At 37.5% G+C, this 16,720-nt stretch overlaps 1 protein-coding gene across 1 annotated transcript; it reads right to left on the bottom strand.

The window, feature by feature from the left end:
• Positions 1–473: 473 nt before the first annotated feature.
• LOC121432105 (tripartite motif-containing protein 45-like) lies at positions 474–13,932 on the bottom strand. The gene is made up of 2 exons (XM_041629960.1): positions 13,704–13,932; positions 474–3,882 (listed from the first exon to the last, which is right to left on the bottom strand). Exon 2 carries the CDS (start codon positions 3,807–3,809, stop codon positions 1,848–1,850), a length of 1,962 nt encoding a protein of 653 aa, XP_041485894.1. The 5' UTR covers positions 3,810–3,882; positions 13,704–13,932; the 3' UTR covers positions 474–1,847.
• Positions 13,933–16,720: the final 2,788 nt, after the last annotated feature.

Genomic DNA, 16,720 nt, shown 5'->3' on the forward strand with positions numbered 1-16,720 from the left:
TTCAGAAAAGACAGTAAACCATGGTAAAGTAAAACCGGGAACCAGAATGTAGGTCACATATTTTTAAGCTACGCCACGAGACAGTGATAAATTAAGAAGGGGTGTTACAGGCCTACCTAAAAATAGAGACACTGTCTTATAGAATATGTCGGGCACGTGCTAAGAAAAAACAGACAAAAGATAATTCTATCAATTACAAAAAAAGGAATAGTGGCGTAATGAGACGCAAAATTGAGGGGGGCAGACATGGCGTAGAGGGCAAGCTTTCTGAAAAGCTGCGAGTGAGCAAAGCGAGCAAGATTTCTACATATCATTCATGAAATAATATTTGAATATAATATTAATATACCATATTTCAAACCTCTTTTCCTGTATTTCTTTTTCTCCTTTTGTCTTCTTGGTAATGAAAATTTGTGATGTCCATTACCCCGCACCCCCCCCCCCCATCTGTACGCCGGTGAAATGGAGTATGACAGAAAATCGTTTGTTTGTTTGTTAGGTCATCCTTATTGTCATTATGACTGGATATTTACCCGAAGTATAATGATTTTGATTGATTATAGATTTAGAATGAAATAACTATTTCCACGGCATCATCCGCGATATGAAATATAATCATTTCAGTGTTTTGACTGATGTATTATACACATGCATGAGAACAAAGACTCACACCTTTGATGTAGAGTGCATATACAAACGTATTATGAATCCATGCACTGTCCAGCTATACTATTAACATAACTAAATTGACCTTCGAAAATTGAAAATTATATACAATCATAACAATGATAACAATAGTAGCTAAAACGTGAATTGATATACATTTTCATAAAAGCCATTTTAACAAAGTAGTAAATTGGACATGCAGTAGTATTAACAGTATTATACATTTCATAGGCATACATAATCTGCTTAGAAAATGGGCATAAAGGTGTCTGAGTCTTGGCGAGTTCAGTTAATGCTTTATTATCGTGATATTCATTCATGTTGATATTTTACAGTGCTAAGAGTGACTGATGATAAAACAGTCTACCATAATATACGTATTATTTTTAAACCATGTTCATAGTCGCCTTTTGAGATTTCCTGGCATAGCAACATGTCATGTTAGGTCCTAGATTTAGAACAAAAGGGATCATAATTACATTCATTTTTATAAGTGTTTCTTCATAAAAATGTCTATAAATTTGAACTTTTAAGTAAATCTACCTTAAAAACTGAAGGACAATAGCAACTATTTTTGAAAAGAAAATACAAAATGAAAACGAAAGACACTGATAGTATATTTGTACGCTGAGAATGATTTTGTACATCACGAAATGGGGAACATATTCATTTGCTTCGGAAGTGACCTAGATATTTGACAGAAATGGTAGCACCTCCATAATTGCGTTAAGACACGACTGTCAAGACGCTGTCATTATATAATTATATTGAACGAAACTGAAAATGACTAACGATGAATTATATACGAGTTGTATTTTACAAAGCCAATATAATATATACATTACTTGCAACGTAATCATTATAAAACATGTACGCTTTCTATGTACACTTAAGTCGTGACAATGTAAATCTTTACCGTATTTTTTAAAAAATGTATAATTGTCGAAGTCTTGGCATGGGGGGGGGGCTGAGGCAAATCGTCGGGCAATAATACGCAAAGTGTTTGTTATGACTGGAATTGTGAATACATTGCTGCCATTATTATTTTATCATTAAATGAGAAACTAGCAATCACATACGAAATTTTGAAATCGACACAAAAATTGTGTTTTACAAAACTACATAAATATAATTATAATAAAAAAATCAGTCCTTCTTCGGCAATTCTTATAGAAGTTGCCTTAGAATCTTGCAATTTGGGAAGCAGGTATCCAGAAATCATTGTATGAGGGCCTCTTTCGATAGACAAGAAGCTTTTCGTGTGTGCTTACAACAACGGTTCCCGGTGAGGGCGCTGCAAGTCGTAACCAAGTGCTAACCAGGTTGACCTTCTGGTTCTGGACAATGTTCTCGACGAATTTACCTTCTGGAGTCATCAGGTTGACCGAGAGGACGTCATCACCGCCTTTGTTGATGACCGCTATGTAGAGGTTATCGTCGCTATCGGTCGCGCAGTAGGAGTGTTCGTTAGCGTTACCTCGGATGGAAGCTGTCACTTCTCCTTCCTGGTCGAAGATCTTGACCACCGGGCCATTCTGAGCGCATGGGTCGGATACAACGATGTGACCTGATTTCAGCGTGTGCAACTGCCAAGGGGCGCAACCGGCAGTAGCGACGGCCCGTAACATCTTACCAGTGGAAGAGCTGAAGATCATGACTTTCTGCATAAAAGGATACCCAGCATAGACGTTGTCGTCTTTATCAACGGCAATGGAAGCGAATCCGGAAGCTCCCTGGGTGTCAAAGCGTCTCTTGACCTTGCCATCTTCACCAAGAAGTTGAAGCAAACCGTCAACACCGGAGATGGCGAAACTTCCATCACTCATCGCGGCGACGTCATGGACTTTCACATCTTCAATGACGCGGCGACCGCTGCCGTTGATGCTGACGACATCGATGCCACCGGAGTAGTACCCGATGACCAGTTGTCCATCATTGTAAGCAGTCATGCCATTCATCACACATCGCCTGACAGGGAATTCCACCTGCCGAGCCAGCCGCCAAACCATCTGATTATGGGTAACCTTTCCTATGAATTGCTTCGGGACCTCTCTATCAAAGCGGATTTTGCGTGCGATCTCAAGAACGCGATCCAGTCCAGCACGGTCAAACTTTTTTGACATTGGCTTCTTAACCGTGGTGCCGAATCCTTCATGAAGCAAGAGCATCTCGTGGTCTTTACTCTTCTCTAAGATGATCTCACCGATGTTGTTGACTCTAGAGATCCTAGATTCTGCTTCTTTCACGTTGTATCTGACACCGTCAATCCTCTCGACCAGGGCAGAGCGGACTTGTCTGAGGTCATTCAGCAAGAGTCGACGTCGTTCTTCGATCTGCCGGATGTCTTCGTCGGCAGCCTGGTTGACCTTATCCATGGCTCGTCTAACCTCTGCCAATACTTCCTTCTCCCGCTGATCAATGACATAGATATGGTCGGCAATCTCTATCGATTTACTCTTAATCTCAGACAGCATCTTTCGGAGGTTCTCCCTGAGTTGGATGGCGGCGTTTGTCATATCCATGCAATCGTGAGACGGCTTGGAGTGAGTGGTCAAGATACAGTCACGGCACACCGACTTCTTGCAGGTGTTGCAGTAGAACTTGAGCTGCTCGTCTTCATGGTGTTTGCAGGTTGGTAGGTCATCGGTACCGCTGTCCATACGCTGGATCTTCGTCTTCCCGTTGCGGATCTCTGCGATTGGGGTCACCATGTGTCCTCGCATGGCTATCTTCATCTTGGAGTGCATGTTGACGCATTCCTCACATAGGATATTGGTGCAGTCGTGACAGAAGGACGTCGCAACGGCTTCCTCGTCACCGCACCAGTCGCATATGGCATCTAAGCTCTTCAACCTCTCTTCGTACGCCTCGAACTCCTCGAAGGCATCCACCATGCGGTTCATGATATAGTTGAGGGGTAGCCCTCGGACACCTGCCTCTGGTAGGGTGGTGCAGTGCCTGCAGATTGGACACACCACCGTGTTCTCCTTGCCGTTGGTACCGGCGCATCGTTCGATGCAGAGTTCGCAGAAGGAGTGGAAGCAGGCCAGGAACCTGGCGCTTTCGAACTTCTGCCAGCAGATGCTGCATTCGTGTTCCTTCCGGAGGCGGTCGATAGTTTCTCGACCGGCCATCTTTTGCATGACCTTTGGTATGTCTCTAGAAGTGTCCACAGTCTGTTTTCACGATGCGGAGAATCACTCAGATAGAAAGGACCTGGAGCAAGAATAAAAACAAAATACTTTATTATAATGTTATATTTGTTTATGACTGTATTGGCTACATTCATAGCATGAATCACGATGATATACTGAATTATAGTTATAAATGAAATCTTAAAAAAAAAATGAGTGTTTTTTGCAAGAATTCCATTGCTGCAAATATTATTCCTTCTTCTTTTTAAAGATGGTATTGCCGTAAGCCATTTTAGGGGGAATAGATGAGGAGTTGGCAATGGAAGGAAGGGGAAAATAAGCGCTTTTCATTATGCGGTAGTTTCTAGAGCCATTCTATACATCGCACTTTCAGTCTGTGTTTGAAAACATAATTTTTTATTCATTACTTTTTAAGAAAAATTAATAATGATAGTGATCCGGTTTTAAAGCGTTTCATACAACGAAACGACTTCGGAAGTCCTATACATCGTAACTGTTTTTTTTTTATTATTATACTGGATTAAATCACGCCAAATTTTGAACAAATTTACCGCACTTTAGATTCATGTTAGTAGAGGGACATGCCATGGCGTAATGAGACAAAAAATTAAGGGGTCAGATATGGCGTATCGGACAAAAATTTGGTTCATGACATTTGCTCCAGTAACAATCGCTCTGCTCTAAATTCCACACATTAATCGAATTACCGACTTCAACCCTTGGTGTAACACTACCCCACCCTAAACCTAATCCCAAACCTATATGATAAAACCCTGTTGCAACCATAATCCTACATCGTATAGACTAAATTCATCCCGGAGCCATTTTATTGTAGCATGAGCAAATGACGTGTTACCAAAAATGTCGACATTCTTATTACAAAGATTATGTCTCCTCCTTTTCCCCTATATTCTTGAGTTAACATTATGTTAAGCGCATTGAAGGTCGATTCTAATAATTACTGAAGTTATCTCCCACCCCCGCCCCCTCTTTCTCACACACAAACACACTTTAAGGACAATTTCTTGTCGATGTCATGAAGGGGTGACCGGGGGCGACAGGTCTCCCTACGCCAATTTTTCCTGTTATCTATAATTATCATCTAAAACGTACAAACAATAAAAATGTTTCATGTAGTTTAAGAGAGCAAGAGCCATCAACCACAAAACCCCTCCGCGATAAAAATTAATGAAAATAAATGAAGCCTTCCACAAAATGTTATGTTTTTTAATAGTGACCTTCATTTAAAAACTGTTATAAGATAGTGAAATCCCACAAGCTGATTGAATACGGATGAATTTATGAGTGAAAAAATCCCACCAATAATACCATGAATATGGTTCATGAAACGAACTCTGGGGCCCGTTGCAGAAAGAGTTGCAATCAAACGCAACTCTAAAAATCATGCGCAACTTGATTTTCAACCAATCAACAGCGCGCATTTTTGACTTGCGATTGATTTTTTGACTTGCGTTTAAACGCAACTCTTTCTGCAACGGGCCCCTGGAGAGTGTTGCAAGGTAAAGTGTAATCTTAAAGCACGCTGGAAACTATTAATTATTATCATCCTCCAAAATGTGATAAGTCACCCAAGCATGTGGTGAGGCCCCTACGGTAGTTAATGTGGCAACCACTGATTTCAATATTATGATGCCACATTGCCACTATGCACTTTGGTGACGGTCACGTTCAATGTGAAGCAAATTACCTGTTTCTTGACATTCCCTTGATACGGGTTAAGGAACCCATGCTTGGGTCCGATATTATAGGTCATTTAAAAACGTTTAAAGTTAAAATAGCCATTTATGAGGATAGTTTGCCAGATGATCTCCTTATCTTTCTTTAGATATCGCCACAATTTGTTGTGTTTTGTTTCTTTTGAAAAACAAAGGAAATCTTTTGAACATTCATATCTTAGGTGAAATACCTAATGAATACTATTGCTGTAGCTAACCATGTAATTCCACATATTGACTGTTTTTAATTTATTTAATTAATAATTCATTCATATATTATTTTGAATGAATTATCGAATCACGATAAGGCACCAAATCTTGATCACGATGCCAGCTGTGACATTGTGAATATATTTAATCAGTGCATTGATGAAAAATGTCTTGAGCTCGTATCTGTTGTAATAAATAAATTTTTGAAAATGAATAAAATAATGAAAAATAGATAAACAAATAAATTGATACAAATAAACACTTGAATGAATTAATGAATGTAGGATTGAATGTATTGATGAATTGATTAATTAATTGTAAACAAAATATAGATAGATAGATCGACAGATGCATAGATTAATATAAATAAACATGTAAATAAATAATTTAGTTAATGAAAATAATGAAGTGATAAAATAATAGATAAACATATTAATTAAACATGAATGAATGAATAAATAACAAAAAATGAACATGTCTCTTGCAACTATAGGAAACTATGTTCAAGAACAAATATTTCAAGATTTTTTATCCGACTTTCTGCTGTGTAATTTCAATATTTTTCTGACTTCACTCTCGGTTCAGGTCCCAAAGCATCACCTTAACGAGACCCAAGAGTCTTTCCAAGTTTATATTTAGTTGTTTTCACACATTTATACTTCTTGGAAGGAAGCATCTAAATATAAAGCAATGCAGGTGGGTCCGTTCAAGGGCGAGTTTCGCCCCGTGCGGCAACTGAAACAAATGACTACTTCCTTTAGCATTAAACAATAGCATTAAACTTCCTTTCAGATTCTCGAATACACTACAGTGCGTCCCAGAAAAAAAAACGAAACCGAGATTCAAGCCTTATTTCAAATAACCAGAACTTTGTTATTTCTTGACCATTTTCTGCATTTGAGGTATCAAATTAAAGAGCAGATAATGAACTTTTCAAAAGTGTGGTTTTCTTTTTCAAACCCAGGTACAGCCCGCCAAATGACTTTTTGGTATCCCCTCTTCAAATTGTTTTGCTCACTCATGCGTAAATGGGAAATAAACTAAGTAATTCAAGATGAAAGAGGAAATTCTTGGCTTTACAATGGTAGGTCATTTGTCTATCATGTATATGTATTAAGTTATGATAAATCTCGGTTTCGTTTTTTTGTGGGACGCACTGTATAACTCGTCACAACACATTGTGTAATTATTTGAGGCGTAACAGGGTCTGACTGATAGCTGGGAGGTGATGGGGGTTGACGTGGATCCAGACAACCAAACCCTGAATGATGAGCTTCACACTTCTTCAAAAGTACCTTTAAAAAAAGCAGCATTTACCTTCCAGAATGGGGGGGCTTGTCAGATTTTATTCAAAACTTTTTCTGTTCGTTATTTTCTTTGTGCGACATCATCATTATCATCATCTTCATCGCCAGCATCATTATCATCATCCTCATTTGTCAACATCTTCATCCTCCTCCTCCTCCCCCTCTTCCTCCTCCTCATCATCATCATTATCTTCTTCTTCTTCTGCTTCTTCTTCTCCTTCTTCTTCTTCTTCTTCTTTTTCTTTTTCTTCTTTTTCCTCCTCTATTTCCTCATCTTCTTCTTAACCTTTCGTTTTCCTCCTCTTCCTCTTCTACCAAATTTCTGTACATTTCAATAAATTCGTTTACTATTTCGGTCTGTGATTATTGGAAGGCAACGTTAAAGACCCCCCCTCGTTTTCAGAGCCATGTGCCTTCTATCATTTAACATATATTTTTTAATGTGTATTATTTATAGGTCTATAGCGGACCCCTTTCAAATCATGTAAGACACAATGGTCATTTCGAATTATGTTCTGAGATTTGCCAAATCTCACATTTCCCTAGGACATTAAGATAAGATCAAGTTTGGCTGAACCCTTGGCGGTTATTTTCTCGACAACATTTCTTTAATTTCACCGTACATACCCAGAAAAGTACATTACGTTGATCAGCAATATGAAGAGAGCTTAATCATTTCGCGTCTTCATGCAGATGTCTTGCCAAGAATGTATAATTAGATCAGGAATGATATTTAGGACTTTGGGCATCTTGAACATTGACGAATGACAAAAATAGCTTCTCCGGTAGTCATGTAAGTCATGATAATTGTAATTGGTTGGTATTGGATTATTATTATTAAGTAATAAGGATTTACGTTCAGATGCCAACATATTCAGGATGGTCACCCCTTTGAAATAATATCATAATCTTAATTATGCTTAAAATGTGGTCAATCGAAAATTAAATGAAAACAGAACAAGAACAGAATGAATAATGGAATGAAATAAATGAATTAAAAGATTATAACAATATAAGTACGAATATGAATTGATTTAGATGAACGAATAACGCAGTAAATGAGCATTAAGTAAATAAAGATATAGATGAGATATACAGACAGATATGTCATAAAGATAGATACATACATGAGATAAGCACAGAGACAGGTATTTTCATGGGGGCGATCAATTTTTCTCACTTAAGTCAAGGATAAATGAACACGACATGTACTTCTCTTTATGTGCTATTCTTTTTTTCACCCCTTGAATACATCATGAATTTAAAATCTCGAGATTACCGTTTTTCTCAAAGTTGGTGACTAATCGTCTCCGTTTTGTTTTGTTATTCTTTAGAATATTATATCCGCCTTAAGAATAATGTCTATGGATAAAATAATAACTAGAGTGAATGACTAAACAAAAATATTTGGGACTTTTCAATTGATATCATTATTTAATTGGCCCTAACATCAACCATTTCTCTCTCCATCCCCCCCCCCCTCCTCTCAGTTTCACCTGTTGTTGTTGATTGTTTGTTCTTAACTTGATTTTTTTTATGGTGAGGGGAGCCGTTTCCCATTTTAATGTGTAAATAAAGGAAATTCACCTTGAAAGTTATGTCACGCAATCACGTCTTCGAGAACGATAATAAAACTTGTTGCCAGACACTTATCACTAAACCATCTTAACAAAGGCCTCCAAAACTACTGCATCAAACAAGAATCAGATGGCAGGAGAGTCGTATAAAATCCAAGTCCTTATCAATGTGAAGGTCATCCTTGGCATGCCCTGGAGACCCCCAAAATCTGACCTTGGTCAAGAAAAATGACCCTGACGGATGAAGATGGGCAGTGGTCTGGCAATCGGACAATATTTATTTTAACGAGAGATGTAGGTTTGATTTGGGCGGCTCGAGGGAGTAACAATCTATTGTCAAGACTTCCAGATGATGACACATACTTTAGTAATTTTGAAATGAAGTACCCAATCCCCCGCCCCCTTAAATTCCTTCTCATAAATACTTCTTACATTAGAAAATGAAAAATAAAAATCCGTAATTTATTGTTCGAAATAGACATGAAATGAAATACTCCGAAAATTTTGCTTTGCCCAATTGATCGTGGGCCCGGCAGCCGCTGTGCAGCGCCAGATCGACGAGGCTCTATCCCTTTAATCGTTGAACGCCAAACGGCATATAGCAGCAACTCCCATCTTTTAACGTCTTTAGGTCTGACGCGGCCGGGGTTTGAATCCCCGACCTCCCGGTTGTGAGATGGACGCTCTACCAACCGAGCCAACACACCGATGTTCTCAATTTTAATACTCAATTTCATTTCGCTTATTTCCATTTCCGTCAAATTCGATTGTGTTAGGTATAAACAGTTTTGCATAGGACAAAATAAGTAAACGGGTTGGTATACAATGGAAAGGATTTCAAAATTCATTCATTCATTTTTTCAATTTTTCCAACAAAATTAAGAAGCAATAATTACAATAAATAAAATATAACATCAGAAAATACAAATGATAAATATTCAAGTAAACCAAATATATAGAATATGCACCTGATACAGAGGATAATATATCAAAAATGTTGGAAAAACGGAGTGGTCCACTGAAAAGCAAGGCTTGTAAAGTGTGGACCACTCAAGACGAAAAAAAGTATAACACAAATAACTATATATCTATAATAAAAAGAAAACGGAGCTTGTAAGAGTGCAACTTCCTAAATTCTTTTGTGGACACTCGCTCGCAAGAGCAATAACTATGACTACTTACACTGTTAGAAAATGTATCCTTAAAATAAAAGAAGTTCTTTCAGCAAAGTCTAACACCTATAATTTTACCAGGTTGTGTAATCTTACAGGAAAATTGTATTTGGTGTATGGAATCTTACAAATTTCCTTGAATAAAACACCCTTTTCCCCCTTTTAACAGACCTGTTCTGTTAAATTGCAGAAAAATTCATGTTTGATGAATTGACAAAATGATTCTGTTATTGCTTTCTGCAAAATCTTCTTTTTCTGTAAGCTCATGTTTTTTTTAACAGTGCATGATAAACGATATATAGAATTAAAGAATTGTGATAAAAGATACAAAAATTAATTCTAAATTCATTGTCATGTATATATGATAATTTACAGTCGATATTGATTGCATATCACCCTAATGCGGTGTAAGGTCAAGGTTACAGACAATGTCCGTTGAGATTGAAATAGGCCACTTTCGAACTGATCCGCCCTCCATGCACTCGAACAATTTACAACGATCAATGGTGCTATAACTACAAAACCTATCAAGATCTATACCAGTCACGATGTACTGATCCTAAAATAGTTTCGGGAAATTCATGAGGTAATAGATTACTACCAATTAAAAAAGGTACCCGGTTGAGTTCCGTGACAACTTTCGAGAAGATATGCGAGGGGCGTAGAGAGCAAACGAGAAAATTGATTATTGTATACACTGTAACCAGGCGCGTAGCCAGGGGGCGGTGGGGCGCCCCCCCCCAAAAAAAAGGGGGGAAAAGAAAAGCAAAGGGAGGTGAAGGGAAGATATATAGCTTTGTGGGCTTTTCGTTTTTATCATTTTTTTTCTCAAAAGAGAAACTCTTTCACTCTTGCTCTAAATTTATATATGAATTTTGCTTATGCGCTGCGCGCGGTTAAATGACAATATTGCAGTTCTCCTCTGTATCCCCTCACCCTTTCTCTAATCTAACCCTGTTTTTCCACCTCAGCTATATATACTTGCCAGTTAAAGTTCAAATGTATACATTAGGGCATGGAATTAGACATGTTTTATAGCTCCATGGAATTAGAGTAAGGTAGTCCGAAGTATATGAAGTTATCTTTTTTCAAATTGATCGCGCAACTTCTGGTCGGGTTGACTCCGGGCGGGTAAAATCTTTCTATGAATTTTTGCCGTCACCTCTATATTCATAGGCAACTTCTCCCGCTTTTCAGCTCATTACTAAACAACCATGATTTGGGGGCAAACAGGTACCTAATTAAAACAAAGAGGAAGGTATACAATTCGTGTTGTATTAAATAAAAAAAAGTTAGAATATTTTTTTATCAAATTCTATTTAACTTCATTGCACATTCATCTACTGTGCTGTTTTGCCCCCTCAGTTTGATATTTTGAATGACACTTAAGTTTCGTCATCATTTCAAAATGAAGCACTTCAGGATAATAGTCAAAGAAATCATCCTTTTTTTTATATATATAATTCAAATAAATCACAGAAGTTTCAACTTTTTGCGCTCTATTTTCCTTGTAATGAAGTTCAATAATCTTAGAAAATCAATTGAATTAGAGACGATTGGGTATTAGAGATATCTTCATTTGATGAAACGTCCGCCCTTTGAAATTTCAGAGTTTCATTGCTCAGGGCGGGGAGGAATATCTTCCTAGAGAAGGGCTGTTACAATGAATTAGGTATATAGTAATGCCACTTCTTTATCAGATTCTCAACCTACTTGGCTTTTGAAAAAACTTGTCAATTGCAATATTCCTACTCTGACCTCTATTGTAAACAGCTCATTATCATCGGGTACATTTCCAGATGGTGTTCATCAGGCTATAGTTACACCAATAATCAAGAGAAACAATCTGAATAAAGACGCATTATGTAATTACAGGCCTGTTAGTAATATTTCACATATTGCTAAAGTGATAGAAAAGGTAGTATCAATTCAACTAACAGAACACGTAAATGATAATGGCTTATACGATCCAATGCAGTCAGCATATAGATCCTATTTCAGCACTGAGACAGCCCTTTTGAAATTGCAGAATGACGTTCTGTCATTTTTCGATCAGCATAAGTGTGTTTTCTTAGTCTCATTGGACCTAAGTGCAGCTTTTGACACTGTGGATCATACCATACTACTGAATCGCTTAAAATCTCGATTTCACATATCTGGTCTAGCTCTTAAATGGTTTAAGTCTTACCTGACTGGTTGGTCATCTAGGGTAAGCATAGCCGGGGAGTTGTCTGACCCGTGGGTCACTGAGTTTGGGGTACCCCAAGGGTCAGTTCTCGGGCCGATTCTGTTTAGTTTGTATATCACTCCCATCTCTGACATTATTAATAAACATAACTACTGTTCTTGGAGTATGCATTGATAACATGTTCACACTGTCTGCTCAAGTAAATCAGGTTGTCCGTAATTGTAATTATCATCTCAGCAATTTGTGGAGGATTCGTAGATTTATTGATCTTAAGACATGTCACCATGCTGTGCGAGCACTTATCCTTTCTCGGTTAGATTACTGTAATAGTTTATATACTGTTTTGTCAGCTAGAGATAGAAGAAAACTTGAGGTTATACAGAATCGTGCCGCTCGATTAATTTTTGGCTTTGGATCCCGAACTCATACTACACCCCTACTTAAGGAACTCCACTGGTTACCTCTATTCCAACGCATTCAGTTTAAAGTCTGTTTATATGTATACAAAACTCTAAATCAATTAGCACCTGAATATCTTAATAATACCATCAAATTATACACACCCTCTCGTAATCTTCGTTCAATCACTGACACATGCAGACTTTGCATTCCCTTGTCAAAACTCTCCTCTGCCGAAAAACGGTTTGCTGTAGCAGCTGCCAAGACTTGGAATGCTATCCCTCTTTCAATAAGAAATGTTTCCAGTGTTCTTGGCTTCAAATCATCCCTTAAGACATACCTTTTTCCTCAATAATTAATATTTTCCTTTTTATCTTGAATATTGTATAGTAATCATTGCAAATATTAAATGTTTCCTACTTTTGTACGCGCTATGGTACTTTTTGTTTTTAGCGCCTCTAAATACCCATTATTATTATTATTATTATTATAGTAGGTGTCGAGGGTGGGATACAATCGCAAAAAATGGCGGGAAAATTAGGTGAAGGACAAATAAAACACCTACTAACGGAGACAATCACAACAATCGATGACGTCGAAGACCACCAATATGATGACGATGATAATGTTAGCAGAGTATTGATGATGATGATGATGATAATAATAATAATATAACAATAATAATGATAATAATCACAACAATAATGATAATGATAATAACAATAATAATGAAAATAATAATGATGATAATGATAATGATAATTGAAAAAACAATAATAATAATAGTGATATGATAGTAATCATAATCATAACATTGATTATAATTTTAGAAAAATAACTACACCCATAATATTGACATTGAAAAAATAGTTCTATACGCAGTATATTGCTTGCTATAAAGAACGAGGTTGTGTAATTTTACGAGAATATAAGCACATTGACATCTTAACGATATTCCCCAGAATAAGTCCTCATGCAAAACATGTAATTTTCAAATGTCACAAAGAATAAATTACGCATAGTTCTTTTAATATGAAAATTTGGGCTTCCATTCGTTAGAAAGTCGTAATAAGCCAAGGTTTTTTGCTCAAGGTAGAAAGTCGGAATCTTTGTCTTTTGTTGTGGGTAAGGCGGGAAGTTGGCATTTATTCATTGCCACAAAGATTGACGCCAAGCTCATATTCGTATGTTGTATCACTTTCCGAAAGATATATATGCTGTTATTGCACAAAAAAATGCCTCATCGTTGATCATAGTGCGACGAACGATATCATGAAGGAACTGAAAACTCACCTTTCTGCTTCGTAAATCCGGCGCTATCCAGTAAGTCCAGGAATAATCTCTCCGTGGATGAATTATATCGCACAGGTGCTTAACACAATTAAGTTCCAATTATCGCAATCATAAATACTGCCAGTCAATTCGCAAAAAAAAAGATTGACTCTGATTACTCAATAATATTTTCACGCCCGCTGCTCCCTCACTTGAGCAGACGACATTGCTAATCACGGAGCTCACAGAGTGAGACCGATAGCGTTAATCGATATCAGGCAGCTGTCCGTGTCGCCTGTGCGTCTGCTATAAATGTCTTTGGGGCTTATATTGTGGCTTACGGAAGAGCTGGTACGTCAGGCAAGGGGCCCTGCCTTAGCAATTATATAATCTTTATTTGATAGTTCATCCGACTCTCTGTATTCCTCGAAAGTCCCGCAACGTGTTGCAATGTGGTTCAGTAAAATTGTTAATTCCTCCAGATTACTCCCGGGTCGATCTCATTAATTGGGATATTAATGTCCGGAATTAATGTCAATTGCATCAATTCATATATGCCATAAATTTGGGGAAGCCTAAATAACTAGCTCACAAAGTCTATAGCGTCATGATAAACCATCGGCGGCATGGATAGGGGCTTTGCTAATGTTAAGGAAGTCTTTAAGTGGACCGAGTCCCTTTTTTTTTGGTGGAGTGCCAATTGACCTACCATGTTTACGTCTTTCGGCACATTATTCATAGAAATTTCACAGGCTAAACAAAAATGTTCGATGTAACCATTCATTTCTTTTCTTTAACTTTAATCTCCGAGGCAGTCTTTATTCTCTATTACATAGTTAGAAGAAGATCTGCGGTTTACGTCGTCAGGCTTGTTTCCGTCGCCATGGTAACCTGTTTCATCGCGTGAGATGATGTGCCTGCCCCAACTATCCGCTTTCCTTTCTTACTAATATCCGGCTTGATAATTTTTCTTCATTTTGCTGTCATCTTTGATACCATACCTTCACATTTAGCATGCATTCATGTCTTCGTAATTCCCATATAACTTGATATTGATTTTATTTTACCCGATTGCTATGAAAGCCACGAATGTAAGCTTTAAACGAGGAGACCGACGGCTTAATTTCCTCCCCGAGGGACGACCTGGGCCCCGTTTGATATAGACTTGTTCTAATGACAAAAAATGCATGATTTCTACAACAAGTTTACCAGGAGCGGATCCAGGATTTTCCAAATGGGGGGCACATTCTACTGAGGAAATTTTGACAAGCAAAAAAAAAAAAGCTTTTCACCAAAATTTTAGGTCATTTCGACCCATATTCCCATTAAAAATACATGCTGTGACTTTCAAAGGGGAGGGGCGCTCACTGTCTTGTGTGATATCAGAATTGCATATTTATATTAATTAAAAAATTATTATGGCTCTCAATTGTGGCTCTTCCTGGATCTGCCACTGAAGTCTACTACCAACCAATCATGATTTCAGCAAGCTTAATTTTCGATGGCAAATTTGTTATTATTTTTAGCAATCGTGAAACGTACGTGTCCTTCCGATTTCACTATTCTCATGTCTCTTTGGTTTATCTTCTTTGCATATATTTGTTTTTTACTTGTTACTTTATATCTTGCTTTTATATGTTCATTCATTTGTTCAGTTTTGTTTATTATTGTGAATTTCGGAGAATGAATAAATACAAAATACAATATGAATGAAACAGGCCCCTGGTAATCTGGATGAATGCCTTTAATAAGGGCTGCGCATCGACCCGTCACAATGGATTACGATATGATACGGCACAGTTATACCAACTAAGTTTTAGCCCCTCCCCTTTTCTTCTTTTGCTTTACCCCCACAGTGACTCCCACCTCCCCCCTTCCTCTCTCTCTCGCTCTATCCCTCTCACTCAGTGTTTGTATGTCGCAATATTGCCTGCTCTCTCTCCTGTTCATTTTTGCAATATTCTTTAAAATTGATGACTGATACTATCATGAGCAGAAGCACAGGAAGAAAGAATAATTTGGCCTATTTTAATACGGAAGTGCAACCCCTATAGAGCCGATGTTAATGTTCATGCAATATTTGAATATCATTGAAAATAATGAAAAAATACATTTTTAGGATTATGTTTGATTCAGAAACTTTTAAGCAACCTTCGTTATGTCTAATCCATCACCTAATGTAACCGTCAAGTAGAACTTGATAAAGCTTAAAAGTTTGGACAAAAAAATCTTCTAGAAGAGATTAAATGGATTACTGATTGATTTAACAAATCGCGAATTCACCCTAATATCTTTTCAGCAATAATGATTAAAAATGAACTTTCTTAACTTAATCCGACGTATAGCCCCTACAAGGAGCAATCGCTTCTGTGCCGAATCCCGGGTGCCGAATTGGGCGGGAAATTATTTGGGATGGGCGTGCATCAATGAGACACGCCACCAGCAAAGACACGCCTTTCTTGTTCTTCTTGTGCACCGTGACTCATATAAACAAAAGAGAAGGAACATTCTTGCCAATGCAATCAATGATTAACAAAATATACTCATAGCAAGTTTCACGTTGCGTGTCTAATACTGTTAATGAATACTATTGTGATGTCATAAATGAGAGGAAAACATGTCCTCGTATAACCCCGTATCATTTGGATGCAAATCTACTTGGACGTGACAATGAATGCGGGATGATTGATACCATACTCTGTTTACATGGGAAGGAAAAGGATGATTTCTTCTGCTCTCCATGACGTGCGTATTTATATCAAACTTTAAAATGAAACAATGGGAAATTGAAAAGTCTCGAGAGAAAAGTCGTTAGGCAAATAACAGGGACAGGCAAGAAGGGAAAATGGGTGACTGTACTCGACAACACTCCCATAGGTGGCAAGGCCTTTTTTAGAGCATAATAAATAATTAGAGCCGCCAAAATCGATTGCAACGACAATAATTACGTATCAAAGTTATTCCAATGAAAATGATGAATGGCCATAATCAAACCCTGATAAAGAAGGTTGTTTAACGTAAATTTAAGAGAAAAACGC

The sequence above is a fragment of the Lytechinus variegatus genome, chromosome 18, assembly GCF_018143015.1.
Source record: "Lytechinus variegatus isolate NC3 chromosome 18, Lvar_3.0, whole genome shotgun sequence".
Classification (NCBI taxonomy): Eukaryota; Metazoa; Echinodermata; class Echinoidea; order Temnopleuroida; family Toxopneustidae; genus Lytechinus; species Lytechinus variegatus.